The 23908-nt window shown below is 40.4% G+C and overlaps 1 protein-coding gene across 4 annotated transcripts in view; it reads right to left on the bottom strand.

The window, feature by feature from the left end:
- LOC144065638 (uncharacterized) overlaps positions 1 to 23908 on the bottom strand; it is a 179867-nt gene that overhangs the window by 63430 nt on the left and 92529 nt on the right. For all 4 annotated transcript variants that reach the window (XM_077588655.1, XM_077588656.1, XM_077588654.1 and 1 more), the window contains exon 2: positions 19537 to 19637. In XM_077588655.1, coding sequence (XP_077444781.1) covers positions 19537 to 19637 — 101 coding nt within the window. The remainder of the gene's footprint in view (positions 1 to 19536; positions 19638 to 23908) is intronic.

A 23908-nucleotide genomic window follows, 5' to 3' on the forward strand; every position in this document is an offset into this window, starting at 1 on the left:
TTGATAATTACCATTTAAAATTGTTGCTCAAATTCCCTAAATACAAACTGCGCATTATTATTTAGTCATACTTAATGCCCTATTAATTATTAGGCTAAAGAAAAGCTCCAAATTTCCCGTACTTGTATTGTGTGTTGTTGGTGATTGATGCGTAGACCGGGTTGTTTTACCTTGTTTTGTCGCCGGACTTTTGGTCGCCGGACGTTTGGTAGCCGGTTGTTTGGGTCCGGGCGACCAAACGTCCGGCGACCAAAAGTCCGGCGACCAAACGTCCGGTCACGATTGTATCGCAGGTCAGTTTGGGGTAAAAAGGTGGGCCAACCCTTAACACCAAAAACACCCCTGGTCTCTGCCTGCTTGCTCTTCCTCCGCGGCCTCTCATCATCACAATCATCGTCAATGTTTTTTTCCTGTCATCAGTCTGACATTCCCTGTCACCCTGCCGCTTGACGGACGAGGTGGCGTTTGATAATGGCATCAGGAAGCACCAAGTCTTGCCCTGTCATTAGATAGCAACAGTGCTGTCTTATTACAGTGAGGGGAGTGCAGAGTGGGTGGAGGGGACGAGGGACAAGACCCCGGGCAGATGGACGGCTCCGTCGCCGCCCATATATGGACGCCAGATAATAAAGCCACCTTCTAAAACAGTACCTTCTCACCGTCATCTATCACACGAGGAAGAACTTCACTGACAAAGTGCTCTTCCGTTCTCATAGAAAAGTCACAATGAGAAATGGTTATTGTTACCCACGGTATACTGTATATGGAAATAGACATCTCGTGCTAAGGTATAACTTGGGGACTGGCCAATCACAGTGCAGCATAGAACATTGGTGAATGACTTCAATATTTGAGAGTGGGGGATATAACCAGAAATGGTTGTCACAGAAAGACAAATGGGCGTTCATTGTTAAACTCAGAATTTCATAATTTATGAGTAAAAAATTAACCAAACATGTATTTTTGTTTTGGAGGGTGTGGCAAGAAAACAAGAGTTCATGGAGAGAACCCTTTAAAAGCTCAGGAACAACATGCACACTTTAACCAGGAAGGCCAAAACCCAGATTTGAACCTACGACCTCTGAACTTAAGACACCCAAGCGTTAACCAGCCTCCTAGTTTGTTACCTATCAGTGTTCAATTTGTGCCATTGATTTAACTCATTTTGACACGATCTAACAATGCAGAATATTTACTGAAAACACTGTAAAGAAAGTATTTGTTAAGTAAATATCTCCAAAATGGAGGTCAATGGTTGTTCTTTTTGTTTTCTAGTCGACTTTATCACAATCAAACAAGTGAATTATGAGCGATAGCATTATGCCTGATGTGTGTGTGTGTTTTTTTTTGCAATGCTGGACACAAAAGGCTGAGGCAGTGGAAAGCAAAGGGGAGGAGAGCAAGATCCCTGCGAGGACGGATAAGCGGCTCACAAAAGGAAGGATGAGAATATGTGCGCTGTTAAATTGAATTATGGAATGGTTGCGAGCGGCCGTCCCTTCCTCGTACAGATGGCTGACAATCCCGCTGCCTGTATAATTGTATGGCTAATAAGGAGTAAAGCCAATTAGGCATTTAAGTGTGCTATAATCACTAGGGATTGCAAAGATAAAGAAAGGAGGTAGAAAATCAGGCCAAAGGACAAATGAATAGTTCCCCACTCCACAATGTATTATCCACCATACTGGAAACACACATATGCATAAAACATATATATGCGTACAACTAAAAATATCTCTTCGAGGATTGTCCTCCATTGATGTGTGAGGCAAACAGCTGTAAAGAAAATAAATAATGCCATGTTTGCCTTTTAGCTTAATGGCTACTAATGTATGAAAAACTAGCTTGGAAACTCAGCATTATGTATTTGAATATGATAACTGTTTTGAGTAGTGGCTAATTTGGGGGCAAATTTGTAGTACAAGGCCTTGAATTTAGAGCTTGAAATGGTTGATTTTCAGGCATGCATCTAATCGACTACAGTTATGAAAAGTTCACCACTGAAAGGTCGTTCTTTCACGATGAGATAAATGCAGAGGGAGGCCCCAAACAATAAATGGACATTAATTAACTTGACTTTGATCTAACGAATGTGTCTAAACACCAGGTGGTTCATAGAGGGTGTGCATAATGAAAAATAGTCGTGTATTTTACTTTGTTTGAATAGATTACTTCATGAGGAATAATCCTATTTTTGGCTTGAACTGTGTAAAGATCAGAAAAAAATGTTCATTACTCCTAATAATGACAAGAAAGATGAAAAATAGTTTGATAGTTTGCGTAAGTCATACATACAGTGGTAACTCGACCTACGATCAGCTCAACCTACGACATCCCCGAGATACGATGAAAATTTCAATTGAATAATTCGCCCTAGATACGATCAAAATTTCGAGATGCGACCAAGCCAGGTGGCCATGGCACTGTCTTGGCGCATCTCTTACGTGTATAACAGATATCTACGAGCACTGAACGGTTTCTTTCGCCTACACATGGACCAGAAAACGCACAACGCACATTCACGGGCAAAAATAGGGCTTTCTGGGTAATGAAGTATACTCATGCACACAATACCGATAGCCAATGGCACCCTTTCTCAGAATAAAACTTCATTACCCACAATCAATACGTGGGTAGGCTGTTATTCCTTCCTTAGCCCGTTAGCTCCCGCGATCGCTCATTCAAGACTACTTCTCGTTGGCAAGTGGTTGTGCATTATGCTATTGTGAGGACATTTGTGTGCATCATTTTTGGAATATTTTGAAGGGATTACAACGGCAAACAGCCCATTGATAGCGAACATGAGGGTGGAGGCGTGGCAAACAGCTAACCCGGCCAGAACAAAGGTAAAAAAAAAAAATTAAAAAAATTAGAATTCAGTTTTGTGTAAAGTTAAATTAAACGTATGTTTGAGTGTGTCTGCATATATTAATCCAAGTTAATTTAGATTAGTTTGTTTTGTTACGAATGCGTTGTGTTCGCTCGAGTTACGAAAAGCTCGACATACGATCTCAGTCCCGGAACGGATTAAGATCGTATGTCGAGGTACCACTATACCTTGTGTGTCTTAATGTAATTGCAATTGCTTTCTGAGATCTTCAATGGTTTGAAGCCTGGTAAGATATTCAGTGGGGTGCCATGTGTTACCCAACAACTGCTTCCAGTTACACAGTTTTCACACAAAATGCTACTTCAATACATATACGAGGATGAGCATGTGTGTCGCAGACTTGGGCTAAACACCAAATGCTTTTTGATTCTCACAATAAAAGTGTTTCCATGTACTGTAAAACACCCAAACGGCATCCATCTTTTAACGAGCACAATTTGGAATACCTGCAATAATCCACGCAGCTGTGAGTTTTGCTATAGTCGTTTGCCAAAAGAGCGAAGAACAGACAAATTCTGGAGGATATAGGATGCGTAGTTAAAAAATGGCAAAATGAAATGCAGCGTTAATTGCTGGATCGGGGTATATCTGCGTAGCTAGCATGTCGTTAAATCAAAATAAATAAAAAAAGCTCCAGACAATCTGTCTGTCACAACATTTGTTTGCCAGATAACATTGCTTTCCGCTGGGCCAATAAAACTCTGGCAAACCTACCCCGACTGCGCTGAAATTTGTTCACTTTTAGGGATAAAAAGGAAGATAAAGAATGTTTGCTATCGAGACAGGCGTTTCATCAGTGGCGAGCCAATGGGTGGCTGGATGGGGAGTTATGAAGTGGCGAAGGGTGGACAAAAAAGGGGAAAATAGAGTTTGTCAAAGGAGGAGGAGGTTGAGGAGAAGGGGGGGTTGAATCTTGAAAGAAAAAGGTCATGAGTGGCAGCCTCGGCCACATCACAAAGGGCCTTGACATCATCAGGTATTGAAGGGAGCGCAGAGGAGTTCTTTTTAAGCAACAGGGGCTGTAATTACATTTGCACTAAAACATGCCCAAGTGGGCTGGGATGGGGTGGGGTCATTCCAAGAGCTGGGGGTTGAATTAATAAGCACTGTTTGCCTTCAGAAGAAAGAATGGAGTTGTCTCGGAAAAGTGGTCAGATTTAATTTTTTCTTTCAACACTCAAGGTGGCAATTTATTAATTATTCGAATGGCTGAAGTCTACTAGCGTTCTCAACTCGGATTTACACAATCATTTTGAGCAGATGATAAATAAGAGTTTAAAAGCTTTCAATGGATTCAGCCAATGTCTTCATGTGTCCTGTCACAATGGACGTGTTTGAGTTTGATTTATTTAATAAAGGACAGCACATATTGTTGGGGCCAAATCCTGAAATTTGATGAAAGAATGTTATTTTAAGATGTAAGCAGTGATGACGGGGTAAAAAGGTGTTCATGTTCATTAAAAGTTCAATGCTTTGGTCCACATTAGCAAAAAAAGCTTCACAATTTTGCTTTGGTTTTTAGCGTAGGAACTTCTAACTCCATTGCGTGATACCAAGATTTTCAGTTTTCAGGCATAAAAAGTGTATTTCAGGCTCCAAAAGTGTATTCACTCCACAGAATACAAATCAAAACAGCTATAAAGCTTTTAGTTCAAGTAGGGTGGGCCCTTGAGTAACTAACCAGGAACTTCCATCTCCAATCCGTGATACCAAGATTTTCAGTTTTCAGGCATAATGAGGGCTCAAAAGTGTATTCACTCCACAGAATACAAATCAAAACAGCTATAAAGCTTTTAGTTCAAGTAGGGTGGGCCTTTAAGTAACTAACCAATGAGTAGAAATTTGTCAAATGCTCATTCACCACATTTGAGCCAATCAAAAGTCTCGAAAAGACCGAAAAAGTTTTCCTTTTCATGCGAAAAAAATCAAACAACCATCCTTACCAAATTCTACAATAATATTCCGAATCCACCAACCTAACAATTTTTCTGGAAACGCACCCTAACGCTTCAAGCATGTCCACAAAGTTGCTTTTCTTTGCATGCTGTTCTGGAATGCGAGCATATCACTATGAAGTGAAGACTTACACAAAAGAAAAAGGGGGACAAGTGAAGTAAATAACTCTTTAGTTCGGCCTGTCGGAACCTCGTCCATTATCCATCCAGTCCGCGACTTGGGACACCGCGCCGTTAGCTGCGCCACTTGTAGCACGACGGAGATAAACCACCGCAAGATTACCGACTGAGGGGTTAAGCCGTGTTCTTAGAGGCGAGGCGATATAAATCACACGTTTGTAGCGGGTTTCGTGGAGTGATAGGAGGGTGACAAATTCACCAGTCGTATGATATTTGCGGCCGTTCGGGACGCTTCTCGACAGGCCGCAGCCCGCCACGTCGGGTCCTCATTATCCCCGGCAAGAACCCGCCGCGGCCGCGGAGCGCTCAGCCGGCAAATCCAATTAGCGTTCCCACGATGACAGCGCTCCGCTGGCGGGGCCCGTACACACACAATGTAATATGATGTTATTATACACAAAAGATTCAATCTGTTTCCTGTGGGAGGCCAGTGTCAAGAATCGTAAAGCGATGCGCTAATTCCGAGCAGACAGCTCATTCACTCAAGTGAACGGGAGATCGTCGGTTACGCGCTAAGACAAGTAATTGTCATAGAACTACTTAGCGCATAATGGCCCTACTCAGCCTACCGTAGTATTGTGCAATGGAGGCTTTTGCATTTAAATGGTGGAGTTAGAAAGACTAAAGAATGTCAAATTCACAGCATTTTCCTTCTGTGACTTAATCAAGATATCAAATGATCAAAGGTGGATTACTATACATCACATACAGGTGCTTTTCCAATGGCTATGGCAAACAACATTTTAGCAGTCATATTTGCGTGTCTATATTGTATATACTTGGCTTTTACCTCATTTTTTTGAAGGTTTTATCATTTAAAGTATTTTACTCAGTTGTATCATGTGGCGAATAATTTCAAACCGAATCTCCTGTTTAATTTGTAATTATTTTACTTAATGGTATATAATGGGTGGCTATGTAAATGAATGAACTATTTTAGTATATTTTTAAAAATTGAATTACTGTTTTATGTAAAAAAAACACTTAATTTGTGCAATTTGCGCTTCCGCAGATCCTTCCTCCCATCAGCTGTCAAGCTCTTTAACAAAACAAACGGCTGAGTGTTAAGACCTACCATATGTATACATGTACATCTGTGTATGTATGTATGTATGTATATGTATTTATGCATATACGTATATATATATATATATATATATATATATATATTATATATATATATATATTATATATATATATATATATATATATCAGCAACACGCTTATTTATTTATTTATTATTTATTTATCTATTTATTTATATATTTATTCATGCCTTCATTTATTTATTAACTTACTTATTACCTATCTATTTATGCCTAAAATGCCTTTCCTATATCTGCATTCTCACTCTCTCGCTACTGTAACAACGAAATTTCCCGAATACGGGATGAATAAAGTTATTCAATCCAATCCAATGTATTTTTTTTCTAACTAACTCAACAACAGCAAGAGGATCAAAGTATTTGTTGCTTTTCTCATAAAAAAGTTGCCAAAGCGAATCGTTTGCGCAAATTGTTTGATCGTCTTTATTCCGATGCCCTTCCTGAGACAAACTAATCATTATCATTCAGGATTTAGGTTGGCTATAACCGAGATAGAGCCAGGAATTGAACCCGTGACCTGCAGAAAAATCAGTGCAATAAGTCAAACTGCAAATTTCCCCTGCATTTGGGGGTAGTATCAGAGGCGGAGCCATGGTGGCTGTGAGAAAAGGAATGACAAAAAGCCAAGGCTGTTGTAAAGTTTACAGCTGAAGCCACTGGTAAAAGGACACTAGCCACTTTCATACCACCATTCAAAGGTGGATATTTTTCACTTTTCAGCATGAAAGGAGAAAGACGTCTCACAAATCTCTCGACTCGTCAAGGAGGTGGGACTATGGCTGTGAAAAAAGGGAATAGCTTGCCATTTAACAGCAGGGATTCACTTTTTCCTCCTTTCTTTTGTTCAAGAAAATAATCTCAGTCCAAATAGTATTTTATGTCACATTGATAGAGTGATGTCATGCTCCCGTGTGAAAGTGTGCACAGTTGTGGCAATTTGCTGAATTCTGAGTGAAAAGCAAGGCCCCCAAACCACCCTTGGGGAATGCAGTCCAAGGTTTTGGACCACTAGGTCTGATAGCTTGTTCAGGCTTCAGAGTCAAAATTACTTACAAGCTAACAAGTTCTCACAGCAAGCTAAACATTAGCTCAAAATCCACCAATGATTCCCCAATCGGACTGATGGATCGCTTATTTCCTGGCCTCCAGCCCATGATCTATTTTATGGATGTTCTACGGACATGTCCCGTCATCGACGCCTCCCTTGTTTTGATTTCTCCAAGGAGCGAGAACACCTGTCCGTTTTAATCCCACAACCGTTCCCCCCCCTGCAGGAATGCCGAACGGGGCCGCGCATGACATTGATAGAAACAAGACGGTATAGATTGACATTTGGCAACAAAAGATATCGCGAGCGAGGCTGTTTTGTCTGCCGACTCGCGGCTATGTGACTCACTTAGAAAATCATAAATGTAGCAGCTGAGGGTGAAAGGAATATTATTTTCATGAGTCATGCCACTTATGAGAGCCAGTCATAAAGATGACACATGGATTTTTCCCAGAAGCAGGACTGGTCATTAACTACCTACCTGGAATACTACAATGGTGTGGTAAAATGGTTTTAAGTATGTTTTTTGAATGAAGCATTTCAAAGAGTGAAATCTGAGGCCATTCATTGGAGGCCACCTGAATGCGATGTTTAACAAGATAGTCTTTCTGATCGTCCTGTTTTTGGACCACTGCTGTACTTATGAATACATCAATAATTTAAAAAAAAATCTTTTGTCTATTTGTTTTTTCGGTACACGGTCGATTGGTCGCCGGTCTTTTGGTCGACGATCTTTTGGTCGCTGGTCTTTTGGTCGCCCGGAAGGTTATTGATAATTAACATTTAAATTGTTGCTCAAATTATCTAAATACAAACTGCGAATTACTATTTAGTCCTACTTAACGCCCTAGTAATTATTAGGCTAAAGAAAAGCCCCAAATTTCCCGGACTTTTATTGTTTTTTGTTGGAGAACTTGTTAAGAACCTGACTGACGTAGCTTCTTAAAAGGGACAACGCATGTACATACAAACTCTTCTACACTCACACGTCGGATCAGTGAAACTGCTCATGGCCATTGTTGGCTTTTATTGATGGGTAGACCGTGTTGTTTTACCTTGTTTTGTCGCCAGTCTTTTGGTCGCCGGTCTTTTGGTCGCCGGTCTTTTGGTCGCCGGTCTTTTGGTCGCCGGTCTTTTGGTCGCCAGTCTTTTGGTCGCCTGTCTTTTGGTCGCCCGTCTTTTGGTCGCCCGTTGTCACGGTCCGGGCGACCAAAAGACCGGCGACCAAAAGGCGGCGAACAATCGACCGCACGTTTTTTTTCTGTCCCCCTTTTCATTAGTGAGCAAGGACATGGTTTCCTTTGTGTAATAATGAGCAATACATATTACGGCTCAGATTCATTTTTGCGAAAGACCTGAAAGACTCACTATTTACTTTCTGAAATTCCCCCACCTGAGCAGTTCCAAATTTGGTCAAGCTGGAAAGGAGCTGTCTTTTCCACGCAACTGACACATTTTCAGACATTATACTACTCCACTCTAAAAAGACCTCAAAGCAGTCAAAACAGTCTTCCTAATCAAAAGTTGAATTTTGACTTTCATCACATTTGTTTTTAACATTGCCTAATTTCCTGTGTTTTCATCAACGGCATCACATGACGCATTAATCACACACAGTGTTATTCTTTCTCTGTTATGATATCACTTTAGGAAGTGTTTGTGCCCCACAGTCCACCTATTTCTCATTCAGCGAATGAAATCCCAGAGGTCAACTTCATTTGTCCCAATGGGGTTTTGGTCTAAAAAAAACAATCTACCAGGGAGGTTGAACAATATTACTCTACTCTGAATAAACAAGTCTTCTGAACTTAAGAAGGGCAAATCAAACTCGGTAATGCTTTTTTTTTTTTTTAACTAAATGCAAATAATGAGTCAAGTTTGCTTAGCAATGAACGGATGTTCTATCAGTTCTTCATGGAAAACAATTTGGCCTTGAATGCACAATGTTTGTACCCATGGACTTTTATGAAAGGTCCCATTTACAATTTCACATGACGCCCCTCCCCCCTTCCTTTACCCTGACAGTCCACCCCCACCACCTCAGTGAGATAAGGACAGGAGTGTAATCAATATCTCAAAACACACAAGCAAAAAGCTGGAGATAGTGTGTCATTACATTGGCCAAGTGAACATTTTCACATCATCAACAGAAATGCCCTGAATGGCATATGTGTTAAAGTTCACAGCGTTTGCAGCAATGTCAAAAGTTTACCATGACTCAACCCGCAAACCATGACACAATATTTCTCAGTGAGTATATTTTGTTGAACATTTATGGATTTGCAATGAAACCATACTCGGTAACACTACCTGGAAATCTTGGAAATATAAAACCTGAGAATATTTTAACTGATAAACACAGAATGACCTACTATAACAGAATGTGTTAATCTAGATCTTATGCAAGGAATCAGGAATCTGCAAAATATTTTTGAGTCAACTTGTTAAAAATGTCAGTCTCTTTTTTGTTGGGATAATAAAATGACAAGGTTTTAGATAACAAAAATGTATTCCACTGGACATATTTGGGGTAATTTAATCTATTCCGTTAAATTAGATGAAAGCATAATGCATGTACTTGTTCTCCCTCATGGGAAACTTGAAAACAGCAGTAGTCATTGAGCCCTTTTAATACTGCGGGAAGCCTTAAATGAATCCATATTTAAAACCATAATTCAATCATATTGAGTCCTGTTATGTAAAAAAAAAGGGGGACATAATATTTTGTGACTGTGGTGAGTATTTTGAATTGGTCTGCATTTTTTCATGAATTTTAAAATCGAGTAAATTTCAGATTTAAAGTAGTATGCTCCATTTCTTAGATGAATGTACATGACATTCAATAATCTTCAAAATTCACTTTTTCTGAGGAGTGAGATGACCAGGTTATAACAAAATTAACCATATCCATCAAATTCAATATTGAGAAACTTTCAAAGGTAATTATTATGGGACATCGGTGAGCATATTTGCCCAACCAACACCCTCTTCTCGCTTTCTCTCTATTGGTCACTTCTGTTCTTAAATTTTATAGATTTCCTTTGCGGTGTGGCCTGAGATGGGTCAGAAGGTCAGTTCCTACTACGGCATTGTGGGAGTGATTGTTCTCCTAAGGCCTCGTGTGTGGCATCTATCATCATTAATGCACCAGTTCGCTCTTGTTAAACGGCTGGCCAAACATGATAGAGAAGCTACTGGGAAGGCCATTTTAAATTGAGGATCAAATCCTTCACTTCTTTTCATAATAGGCCTAAATAGGATGACACCAGGTGGGTCTCGAGGTTGGCAGATTGTCAATTGAAGCCTGAAGTGTGCTGATGTTCCTAGCGATAGGCATTGGTCAATTTAGTCATATTGATTGGTTAATTATGAGTGATTAAAAATAGGAAGCATTTGAAATAAAAATTCAAAATGAAGATAGAATACTTCTTGGTGTCTTATTAGTCATGGCTTTTAAAGAAACATCATTCTTGGGTTTCATTTAAAAATATTCCGGAGCGTTCCACAACTACCAGACATGAAGAATTTTGAGTTTGTCAAAATCCTCAAAATGGTATTTTTTTCTGGCTTCAGAACAACACCAACAAAGAAATTTCGACAATTTGGGTCATGTGTGGAAAAGAAGGACCACCTGCCCATTGACAATGTCTTGAAAGACCACCAGTACGGCAGTTCAACACCTGCACATCTTCACGTTTGACGACATTGCTTAAACGTATGCGTCTGTCGACATGTTTACACAAAGATTGTGAACCTGGCGGAGATATTGCGACCCACCACTAACATTAGCGTTCTTCTATCAACCTGGCCTATTAAAAGTGTCCACATGATATAGATGACAGGACCCAGCTGCTAGGGTTACACCCCAAAAAAGGGATCCAAAAGCAAACAATCTCCCCTTGCCCCCGTTTGATCCTCGTTGCGGTTTAACCTTTGAACTCAAATGGGAAGCTGACTAATGAATTCCATATTTTCCCGATGGTGGACAGCAGGATTGGCTGTTCGTGACCATCAATCAAAGGCAACAGAGTCGGATGGTCACAGGTCGAACCAAAGCACACACCCCTGATTGACCCCGCTCCCACCCACCACTCACATTCACACACTGGTCGTTGCATGAAGACAAACAAACACCAAACCTTGCACCAAATTGTGTAATTTGCATTTTCTCTGGCTTCTGCTGGAGATGTCATTCCAGCCAGGAAAAAAAAAACATAAATAGGGAAGTCTGATGAGGAAATGGAACTAATCGTGCTATAAGACAATTAGCCTGCAGACAGTACCCCACTTCTCTGATCCAAAGTCAGGTATAGACTTCAGTCCAATAAGAAGGAGAGGAAGAACAAGGTTCGCAACTAAGAGATTTGAAAACAGAATTTGAGATTTGTGACCATTTTATATCGGATGCAGATTTTTTATTTTTTTGCAGTCTGAACTCCGACCCAGAACTACTTAAGTTTGACCTTAGAGGTTTCACTATTATTTCATGTGTTCTTCAGTCCAACTTTGCTTTTTCACGTAGACCTTTCTACAAAACTTTCCCATGACTGCCACTTCTGTATTAATTCCGACTGGAGGAACTTAAGGTTGTGCCTTTGATGAGCAGAAAGTTAAAAGCAGAAAAGGAAATAAGTCGGTGAAAGGTGACAACTGTCCGTGAGTGAGTTCATTGAGGTTGGAATGGCAGGTGTGTGCTTTCCCTCCATGGCGACACATGCGGAAAGAAGAAAAAAATGTTCCGAAACTATTGCGGCAGATAAGGAGCGTGTGAAAAATCGATAGGGGAGCTCAGTTGCGACGTGCTTACCAACTCTCGGAGGAGCGAGACGGAGTGGGGAAGGAGGCTTTTAAAAGACGCCCACAGGAGATAAACCAGCGTTCACATGGGAACAGCAGTAGCCCCTTTTTCCTAAAGTCACCAAATCTTTTTATTTGAGTACTTTGAACACAAGGGAAAAAAATTAAGAGAGGACCCGAGACGAGCGGCGTAATCTCCCCTCCTAAACCCTTGCCTATTTATCACAAAGGCAATGATAAGAATCTGATTTGGGAAGGGGCAGATGAAAAAAGGTGAACCCTGCAATGGGTCAGAGACTCACGCAGGGTGGTAACACGATCTGCAGGAGAGTGCTGATAACCCAGGACAATACGAAAAGGGAACGCCTGGCAGATAAATAAAACAAACAGGGCTATAAAAGTGGGAGCAGGGTGGGGTCTGGGGGGGATCCACACGTGGTGCCGGCAACATCGGTACTAAGAATAGGGGCACATTGGTGGCTGGAAGAAGAGGAAGGGAAAAGACGGATGCTGGGGAAGAGATAAAGGCAGTTAATGCGATGAATTATTTGTAGAAGGCCTGGATACACAGTCAGAGTGTAACTAAGTAATTGACACATACAAATTCAATAACGACGTTTGTCTGGAATTCTTAGTCTGATGGGCAAGACCATTGTCGAGACTGGAGAAAGGTTTGCCTGAAACCAGAATTACGGAGACAGGGTCAAGACTTTTGGGTGTCAGGACCAAGATGGAAACAAAGATGTCCAAAAGAAAAAGTACGGCAAGCCAAGATCAAGATTTGAGAATCAAGGCCAAGATTAAAACAAGACCGAGAGTCAGACCGGATGAAGACCTTCAAGTCCATCTCAAGTCTAGAACATTACAATATTATACATGTTCCACCTTAAGTGCTAAACCTGCAATCCCCATTAGAGATACAAGTCATAAATTAAGAAATATCTGATGCACAGCAAACAACTATACAAAATACACTGCCAATAACCAACAAAAATGTCCAAGCTGTAAGGACAAGGGGCCAGGGAATTGCTGAGAAGTTTAAAAAACAAAGTTAACAGTATGGACAAACGAATCCAGAAATACCGTTTAAGTGAAAAATAATTGAACCATTCTTTTGATATAAAAGCTCAGGGCTCAAATTGTAGTGCCCTACCAAATTATTTTGATATTTTAGCAAACTTCCATAAGTGTATTTGAGAGTGAGGAAGAATTCTCAGTTCTGACCCTGAAAACTGCAAAATACTTAAAAAACAACTCCACTGTCACTGCTTTTAGGTTTATGCGGCAACGACCAACCTAAGCAAACACCTACTTTTCTCCACTAATTCCACCTAAAACACTACTTCCAAATTCTCGTGAGGATACGATACAACCACATTTGCCCCGAGGCTGCCGAAGGGTGTCTTAGGCCAAGCTACTCTGACTATATGAGGTCACTAGATGGCCTTCGGGGGCCTGTTAGAAATAACAGCCCGGACCATTGGGAATTTTTTCTCTCTCATGAACGCGTAAGTGAGGTCATGTTTAAAAAAAAAAAAAAAAAAAAAAACCTTGTTCTCATGCTGCCGGGCACACGCTATCAATGGGCTTTGTCAAAATACAGGCAGGCAGACACGAGAGCATCCTGTGCCATCGGGAGAGCTAACAATGGACGAAAAACCAGCCGCTGATACTGTACGAGCCGGTCCTTCGGGGAGATAAAAAAGCCGCCGTCCTATGTATGGCTTGTGTTTGCCTCCCACGTACAAGTGGATTAATGGCCAGAGCTGCTGTGCTGAGATGAATGATGACTTTAGAGCTTTGAAAGCCTTCCGCCAACCTCTCGCTGTCACCTTTCTGTCTCTTGCGGGGTCGCTGGATGGCGTCACCTCGCTCTTACAGGAGATAAAGGTGACAAGATGACATGCCACAGGCCCTAGTGTCAATCGATTTGAGTGGCACTCCTAGGGAGTTATTCAAATAAAAGTGAAAGAAGAATAAGAACAACAAAGAAAATAGAGCCTTTCCGAACAATTTACCCTACCTGACTCAACTATGATAAGTAGCGTTATCAAAACCCATGATTATGATACCCCCCAACCCGACATGCCTGCTCATGCAAACATCCTGTATGATTCGGATGTGAATCATGGTGCATTTATGGAAATATTCTCAGAGACGAGGATGTTTTTTTTTTTTGTTAAACAGAGAACATTGCATAAAGTAAACTAAGTTGACGGATTAAATTAGATAAATGCTGCTTTCCTGATTTTTTTCCTGTACTTTTTACTTTTAATCATAGTTTTCAACTAAAGCAGGCAGCGACCAGTCTAGCGTTTAGTATGAAAAGGCCCAAGAATGGGGGAAAATGATCCTACTCGCCTGTAAACCCAACAAGCAGTATAGAAAATGGATGGCTGGGTAATTACATAACATGCAATGTCAATTTATAATCAAGTACAGGCTATGGACTCAATTCCACGATCGGCTGGCTACCGATTCAGGGTATCCTCGCCACCGTGACCGGACGTTTCGCCGACGGACAGTTCGTCGAACAGACATTTCGTCGCCGGACATTTCGTCGACAGACAATTCGTCGCCGGATTCGTTGCCGGACATTTCGTCAATGGACAATTCGTCGCCGGACATTTCGTCGCCGGACATCTCGTCGATGGACAATTTGTCGCCGGATTCGCTCGCTCTCAAAATTATAATCATGAGAGAGAGTTTGTCATTGCATTGGCAATGTCAGAGCATTAATATCTAAATATCTAATATCAAAATTATCAATAAGTTGCGTATTATTGGCATGTGTGTACATGTTTTTCAATTCATGTGTTCCTGGGTGACAGAACGAAACAACCTGTTTTCTTGTGTGTGTAGACAAACTTTCCTGGCCCGTGCCCATCCCACTTTATACTATTATTGTCATGTCCCAACACCTCTGTTAAAGTGGTTGATCGCTTTCAACAGTAAAATCTCTCTCTCTCTCATGATTATAATTTTGAGAGCGAGGGAATCCGGCGACAAATTGTCCGTCGACGAAATGTCCGGCGACCAAGCATCCGTTCGACGAAACGTCCGGGGACGAAGTGTCCGCGTACCCCTCGCCACTGGCCCGAAGTCAGCTGGGATAGGCTCCAGCACCCCTTGTGACCCTAATGAGGATATAAAGTGCTTCAGAAAATTATATATCTATAATTATGTATATATGTGTGTATAGTCAAAACAAATGTAAGAAAGAAAAGAAGAAAGACATCTTTGGCATTGCATCCGTTCTCTGGAAAATTCAGCCTTTTATTAGGACAAACTTCCCAGGAGCTGGCAAAGCCATAAAAAGTCAAGTAGATAAAAGAGAAGCAGGCGAGGATTAAGAAAGGGATGAAAGCTGTAAAGTTTTCCATATTATCTTGTGAAAACTCATGTTCGCTGCTCACTCCAATTAGAATTTTTCCTTCATTACGCTGAAGGACACAAAGTGCGTACATCCTTTTCACAAATTCGACATCACATTTATGGTGAGAAAAAGGCCGTGGGGATGTTGTTGCATGACTCAACCGCCCTCCCCTCCATCCTCAAAAGCTCCACTCCTCTCACCCTCCTTTTTTTCTTTTTTGCGTGTCTAAGAAACTCCCCGCGAGTCGCGCAGACTCATAAAAACGGCGGTGATGAGACGTCGACATATTTGCAGATCGCAAAGATAAACACACAGGTATTCATTGCATTTTTATAAGCTGTCCAAAAAAAAAAGACTGTCCTCTTTTTTGTAAAACCGATCTCATTTTACCCATTTTAACTTTAATCCGGATCGTCTCAATCACAGGTATCAGATGAAAACATGGTCGTCGATTGCTAATATTGTAATGCAAAAAGCATGATATGCGCGTGCCTTTTCACGATAGAAATATAGCGTGTCAGCAAGCAATGTACCCAGACAGTCAAGCTGTCAGCGTCATACAGCGACATCTACAGAATCTTGAATTTTGTGCATGCAAAAGTCAAGTCCACTTTCGTAAAAATGTAGACTTTTAAGTGCGCCCTATGTGAATAAATATGTGCCGTGTAGCATTTGTATGGGTTTTTATCACTTAATAAGGGGAGCAATTGGCCGAGGTTGACAGGTATGCATGAAACATACATAGCTAGGGTACTCGGACGTTTGGTTGCCGGACTTTTGCTCGCCGGACGTTTGGTCGCCCGGAAGGTTATTGATAATTACCATTTAAAATTGTTGCTCAAATTCCCTAAATACAAATTGCGAATTTTAATTATTAGGCTAAAGAAAAGCTCCAAATTTCCCGTACTTTTATTGTGTTTTGTTGGAGAACTTGTTAAGACCCTGACGGACATAGTTTCTTAAAAGGGACAATGCATGTACATACAAACTCATACAATCACACGTCGGCTCAGTGAAACTGCTCAGGGCCATTGTTGGCTTTGATTGATGCGTAGACCATGTTGTTTTACCTTGTTTTGTCGCCGGACTTTTGTTCGCCGGACGTTTGGTCGCCGATTGTTTGGGTCCGGGCGACGAAACGTCCGCGACCAAACGTCCGGCGACCAAACGTCCGGCGACCAAACGTCTGGTCACACATAGCTAGTCTCAAACAACACAAATCATTCAAAGTTATACAGTAAATAAACAGCATTTGAAAATTATTGCCGACTTTGATTCCTTACCCAATGCTATTATATTTGATGTTAATTTTCGAGCTCTAAAATAAGTGAATACCAACTTAAGAAATTGGAAGCACTGGTCCTCTTCTCTTTAAGAGAACTGTATCGTTGAAAAAAAGAGTGGAATAACGGCTGGTCTAATGTAGAAACACAAGCAATAAACGTAGTCAGACACCCTTGATACAGAGTGTATCAGTTTTATTTTTTAAGAACCATCTGTGTGTTCACGCTCTCTCTGGGCTTTGTACGCCACAGATGCTCCTTTTGTGCTTTGCTCCAAATCTTAATAAGCTGTTAAAATATTTGCCGAGGTAGCTTTTCTTCATGTCTCTGCCTCTTTTTTTTATTAGAGTTATTATTATTTATACCTTTTCACGGGCAAAAAAATGGAGACGTCCACTAAATGTGATTGATTGAGCTTAAAAAAAATGGCCATTATTGCCATTAAGCGCCACATGTCAGCTGCCGCTTTTGTGGCGGCTGTATTTCTAAGCTAACCAGTGATCCATGAGCGCAGGCTGAAGGAGGAGGAGGAGGTGGAATGGGCAGAGGAAGAATGTAACGCCCTGAAAGGAAATGCCCATCTCTCTCGCTCTCTCTATGGATCCGTCACATGATTAAAAATACAGCTGCAGACACGAGCGTATAAGAGGCAAACCCAGTCAAAGAAAGAGGAGGGAGAAGAAAGGGAAAAAAAGAGAAAGAAAGGCCAAACTCTGAAAAAAAAATCACTTCTTTCAGACCACAGAGATGGAAACAACTTGGGGGCCACTGTGTACAAACTCGGTCGAGTACACGTGAGGAAACCTGACTATCTTCAATTGTAATAGTCGGTTTGCAAATTGATTTTTCAATTTTGCAGGAAGACTGTAAGGAATCATTGAATTAATTAAAAAAAAATAATCATATGAAAGGTGGTTCAGCGTTTTGCTGACGCATCTGTTCAGGTAGAAAAAGTACATTTCACATGCAAAAGATGTGATGCTGATCAAAAATGAAGTCGTAAAAAGTGTCAGCGTAGCAGTAATAAAAACAGAGTCCTTGTCAGAATTTGCATATTAATCCAATGTTACTCCTGCCTCATTAAAACTTTTACAGGACACAATTAAATCGAAAAACAGGAATTTGTGTCCTCCGCCAAGCAAGATGCACAATTTCATCATCACGGTCTTATCAAGAGTCACACAACAAAGCAGCAGTGGGTTGTTGGCCAAAGAAAAAATAAGAAAAAGGTCCACTGTGTGTATTTTTTAACAGTACTCTGCATTTCAACTCTCTTTCACTCTGTTATCCAGTCAAGAATATTAACTTAAGAAGGCACGCAATATATTTTCATTTTAAATGCTTCCCCCTCTGGAAAAGAAATGCAAGGGTCACATTGGCATTACCATAAAACCTTAAATTATGGCACACAAAGTGTTTTATAGGAGACGTGTCCATATTTTCCTCAATTCAAAACAACTCCCAAGTGTCCTAATAAAAAGGGGCGTCAGTCAGTCTTCCATTAAAATACACAAAGGCTAAAAAAAATGACAATAAACATAACATCCACTTATTGCACTTGTTTTTTGAGAGGTTTCTGTGTTTTTGTTGTTGCAAAAACAGTGGAGAACAATAATGCTTTTGTTACTATGACAATGGGTGGTAGGACTTAGTCACGTTTTCTCCCATTAACAAACTTTTAATGAATTGGGGTATGAAACATTGCCAAACTTTTTTCTGGGGCCGCTTAAAGAAAATCAAAGGATGCCGGGGGGCTTCCACTTTTATTTGTTAAATAGACGGTCGGAATCAGTAAAAAAATAAAAAAACTAACAAAAAAACGGGTAAAAGTATTATCTCTTCAACGTCCAATCCACTTTGACTGGTCAATTTGACTAGTCGAATTGTATTGGGCATCTATCACCATCAATGCCAGGCAGTCCGACATGATAACTACCGTATTTTTTTATAGTCTTAAATTTTCTCCAAAATAGACAGGGCGACTTATAATCCAGTGTGATTTATATATGGAAAAAAATGTGTCATTCATTGAGGGTGCGCCTTATAGTCGTGAAAATACGGTAATAATAATAATAATAATCGGACATAAGCTTTGTCATCATCGTTTTGTGTTTTTGCTTCTTTTCTGTCTTAATGATTTGATTTGGTGATTCTTAATGATCCCATTGACTTTGATTTGCTTTGTACTTTGTGCTTATGCTTTGTTGTTCTGCGGCCTTTGCGATTGTACTGTCTAACTTATAACTATGCCTTTTTTGCTACTGTCACAATGAAATTTCCCAAATACGGGATGAATAAAGTTATCCAATCCAATCATTGACTCGACAAAAGCCTAATTGTCATCATACCCAGAAACTGCATACGACGAAATTGGTAGTGCCCCTCCACAAGGTGCGCCTTCCCGGCAAAAGTCCCAAATAAGTGATCATTTCCGACTCGTAATGTGGCATTCTGCCGTGATGGATACATCGCATCACCCCCCGACTAACTGTTGATGGAAGTTTAGTCAAGGGCTATAAGCAACAAAACATTCCTTGGGTAGCTCGGCTAATCGAAACGCATTGTTTAAGTGATTATTTCATGTTAAAGGAAGGAAGTGCAATGTATGCTGAATTTAAGCTTTTTATGTGGACCATATTCAAGGATATATTCATCAATTGCTGTGAGTCAATAAAAACTGAGTGAGGGGCCAAGAGTTGGACCGTGGGCAATAGTTTGGCAACAAAACAAGCTTGGAAACATTTTTCAAATGATGCAAGAAACAAGTAGCGATTCTACCAGTTGCTCAACATTGCACTCAGCAGAAAGTGTTTGCACAAGATTTGGGCCAATATATACCAAACCATTGGTGAGCAAAAAGATTAATGACATGCAAAAGAAAATGGTAAATTGTGTAAATACCTGGAATGCAGAATGCAGCAGCCTTCCAAGGCTTGTCGCGGAAGTTGTGGTCGACTGTGAGCTTTTGTCTTGCAGAAACGTGACAATTCAGGTCCTGTCATCTGTAAGAATAACAATAATAACGGCATTTAATATCGGGAAAACCCATCACATTTGTAAACACAGTCCAGAATGTTATCGCGATAAAAGGGTTCTTCTTTTGTTTCTTCACTTTTGTGTTTATATGCTGACAAAAGATAACAAATGAGCCTTCTCCGTCCACCCTCAGATTTGATCAGGAATCAATAAACTATCACACCGATACTCGAATCAATTATTGTGTTAAGTATCTATAAATCTAATTCATTTGGATCCTTTGCGCTATGAATGGGCCATTGTCTGCCACTGGATGAATAATGGCTGATCTGAAAATTCATTGGATTTGCCACCAGTTCAGCATCTATTGAATGAATGCAGATGTTTTGAAAGAGCTATGAACAGGCATGTCCAAAGTCTGACGACCCACAAATTATTTTTTATTGGTCCAATGCACACTCTTAAAACAAAATTAAGCACAGCTTTCATTGGGATAGTACCAAAGAGGCTTATTACCACACCCGCCCCAAAAATAAACAAACAAGAAAATTGAAAAAAAAATAGTCGCAACAATAAGAAAAAAAGCCTTTTTAAAGATCTGCAAGCAGCAATTAATGGTCTCTCAATCACTTTTTTCCACAAATCGGAAACCACCCGAAATACCAGTTTTACAAAAAATGGCGACCTTTTTTTCACATTTGGTTTTGTCAACAAAAAGCAAAAAAGGCAAACCTTTGGACATATTTTTTCCAATGAAAGTCAATGAATACCTCACAATACAAGAGACACCTGACAAATCATAATTCGCATAAGTGGAATCAATATTGTATTCAAACAATTGACATGGATAACTATGAGCGCAGAAGGATATTGACTATGAGATCATAATACATAGCTAAGTGTCAAAAGGCACCCAAGGGCTTAACATGGTGGGCAACCACGTTCAGTTCTAGCTGCTAAGCATCAACATATAAACACATTTATCAATTCAACAAATGCCTAGTCTTACGTACTTCCTAGTTTGGAACCAGCACCCCTTAATCTTCCCCAAAAAGATAATAAAAGGCTTCCATTGTGGAAAGTGTCTGATATCAAGAGGCAAGATATACAGTAAATGCTCTGTCATTCTTATGTTATTCCAAACATGACAACGCAGGTCAAATGGTAAAACAAACTCATCCTGCTGATTTGTCAGGGTAGTTTTCTGCTTGTCTTTCTAAAATATACCAGAAAAATTGCTGATGAATGGATATAAGCAAAGTTCATGAGTACATTTGTTGTTGTGAAACAGGGTTTTTCATTGTCTGACACGATTGGCAACACAAAAGCTATGCATTTCACAGGTGATCGTTTCATTTCGAAATATAAGGACATCCTGAAGACTGTCATTTGAAAGAATGTGGCTGATTTTTATGTGCCGCGGACATCTAAAAAAGCTTAGCTGAAATCAGCATTTGGAAAGTAAATTGATTTTTTTTAAGTCCGAAACCGATCATTAAACTTCGTGATCTGCTCTTTCGCCAGAAAGCGATTGTTTTGTACAAATCTGATAACATTTAACAGCTGAATGTTTCTTGTTAGTATGAAAGGCAAAGGGGATTCACATTCATGCAGGCACCATTGTTATGTGATGGATTTTGAGATGCCCACCTGGCAGGCAAAAAAGTGCGGTTTGCTTAGCGACATTATTTATTTCTAAGTGGGGCGCACACACACATGCATGCATGCATACACACAGATGCACACACACGCAAAGCGGTATCTTGAGTGTGTAATAGGAGCCAAAATAAAAAGGCACTTAAAGTTTGGCCCCAGCAAGCACAAAGACATCCCCTGTGTGGCTTATAATAGGGCCTGACCGAGTTACCCCCTCTTTAACCCGCCCCGTGTTCACCCCGCATCTGTGTTATGAATGTACAAGTAACCGAGTACTGTAGCAAGACGTAAACATACATTTGTAGGTTTTTCAGAACATTCCGAAGCAGCAGGTGGCGCTATAAAAACTGAAATGTAATGTCATGACGCTTGTCTTATTTAGGTTGCAAATTTATCACCTATTCGTAGACCTCAACCAATGAAGATTAAATTGAGAAGAAGTGGTATGCATGGACAAATTACAGTGAAATTTGGCAGGTATATTAGATGTAAAATAACTACACCTTTATTTACGAACAGATCACAATGAATGAATATGTATTTGCTATTTTAGGTATCATTTTGTATCTTGTAGTCAATATAATTCATTGGTATTTCTCAGCATATTGTTTTTATACTTTAGCGTTGCCAATATGTAAAGCTAATAACAATAAAGCGTAACTTTTGGTCTATTCCTGTATATATGCATTTATAAGTAAAGGCCAAAAACCAGGAAAAGACCCTCTCTTTTGTTTAAAACACCTACATTTGTTTAGACAAGGCTTCCCTCATCATGACCTGCTGCACCAGACAAATAAACCCATGGTAATTCTCTGATCGCTTATTGTCTGTCACACATTATACTTGTATAACGCAACATGTTTTTTGTTTTATCCACCACAAATACAGAGGGTAAGGCATTAAAATGTATCTGTAGCTCACTGTAAGTGTTTGCCATTGTCTCGCCGAGCTGTTAAGACCTTTTCTTTATTGTTTGTCATCTTTCCCCGACTGGACCTCAATCACTTGAACGCTCAATTGGGAGGGCTGTTTGGCCCTTGATTGGCGACGGGAGGGATAAGTGCAAGGGGGACCTGTGGATGTTCGTAGATATGCCTTCCCAGTGTCTGGAGGACAATTAGCCACTATCAAAGAGGCAGCAGGCCATCCTCCCTGATTTGCTATCAGCGTAACGAGGAGGGACGTTCGATTCTCTGAGCAAACTAGCCGAGCGGAGCTTCCTTGGCATCAACAAATAGAAGGTTAAAGAGAGTAATACCTCAACACGGACAGCCTTTTGTCTTTAAACAGGAGCGTTGTATAGGCGCACTTTGCATTCATTCGCTTCTCCAGTGACTCTCCAATAGTCACGAGTAAACACCAATTTGTCAACACTGTTGCATTGGCTGGAGAGTTGGGTCCAATAAATGAATGAATCAAAAGTGTTTGCTCAATTGCAAATGAATCATGTATAGAATCATTAGAGGTCAAATGTATCTGCTACTAAGAGAGAGTGCTGGTTTAAATAGAGGAACATGAACATGAGCAATGCCTTGAAGTCATCATGGCGGTCGGTGTAAGTGGTAGTTAAAAGTTTGTCTAACTTTTCAAGGCTTCCCTTTTTAAATACTGACGATATATATATATATTTTTTTATGGGGGGGGGGGGGGGGGTAAATTAACAGTTAAATAGACCCAACACTCTGGCAATTGCATTTATGTCATATGCCATGGTAGCTAACATAGAAAGAAGATCACTGGATTCCTAGGAAAAATGCCAGATGGAATTGGACGGAATTTCCATGTTTATTGGATTTTTATTTTCACAGTGACAAAAAGAAGCCATCTGCCTGAAACAGCTCCCCGTTGAGCAGTATTCCCATGAAAGATCTTCAGCACCACCATCACTCTTATCAATCTGAAGAAAATTCCTGCTCTAAAATACATTTTAAATTTCAATTTTCTCCTCTAGCTCAATGCTGTTTTACAATTGTTGACACTATTGTATTAATTCATTCATCTTAAGTACCGTGCATCCTTGTAAGGGTTGCTGGAGCCTACTACTGTATTAAAGCTGCTATACAGTGGTACCTCGACGTATGAGCACCCCTACATACGAGCATTTCGAGATACGAGTAAAATTTCGAGCAAATAATTATCTCTAGATACGAGAAACATTTCGAGATTCGAGGAAGCCAGTTGGCCAAGACATGAGAGGTTGTTTATCATTGTAGCGCACTGTCTTTTTTGCTGCATCTCTTTCGTGTATAACAGATATCTACGAGCACTAGGCGGAGTGTTGCATTTTTTTCAGTGTTTTTTTTCTCTGTCACTCGGCACGAACGCTGGAGCGATCGCTAATACGAGGTATATATTACTTCTCGTTGGCTGCTCATAAGAACATCAGGGGCACTGGCTCCGCAACTCCGTGTAATATTTCTGGTCGCAACTCCCTCTTTGTAATGTCTCTGCGAGTGTTGCATTTTTTTTCAGTGTCCCCCCAGCCTGTTAGCTCCTGTTGGTGGAGCAATCGCTAATTCAAGACTACTTCTCGTTGGCAAGTGGTCGTGCGTTATCCTATTGTGAGGACATTTGTGTGCATCATTTTCGGAATATTTTGAAGGGAATACAACAGCAAACAGCCCATCGATACTAAAAGTCA

The sequence above is a fragment of the Stigmatopora argus genome, chromosome 2 (genome assembly GCF_051989625.1).
Source record: "Stigmatopora argus isolate UIUO_Sarg chromosome 2, RoL_Sarg_1.0, whole genome shotgun sequence".
Taxonomy (NCBI): Eukaryota; Metazoa; Chordata; class Actinopteri; order Syngnathiformes; family Syngnathidae; genus Stigmatopora; species Stigmatopora argus.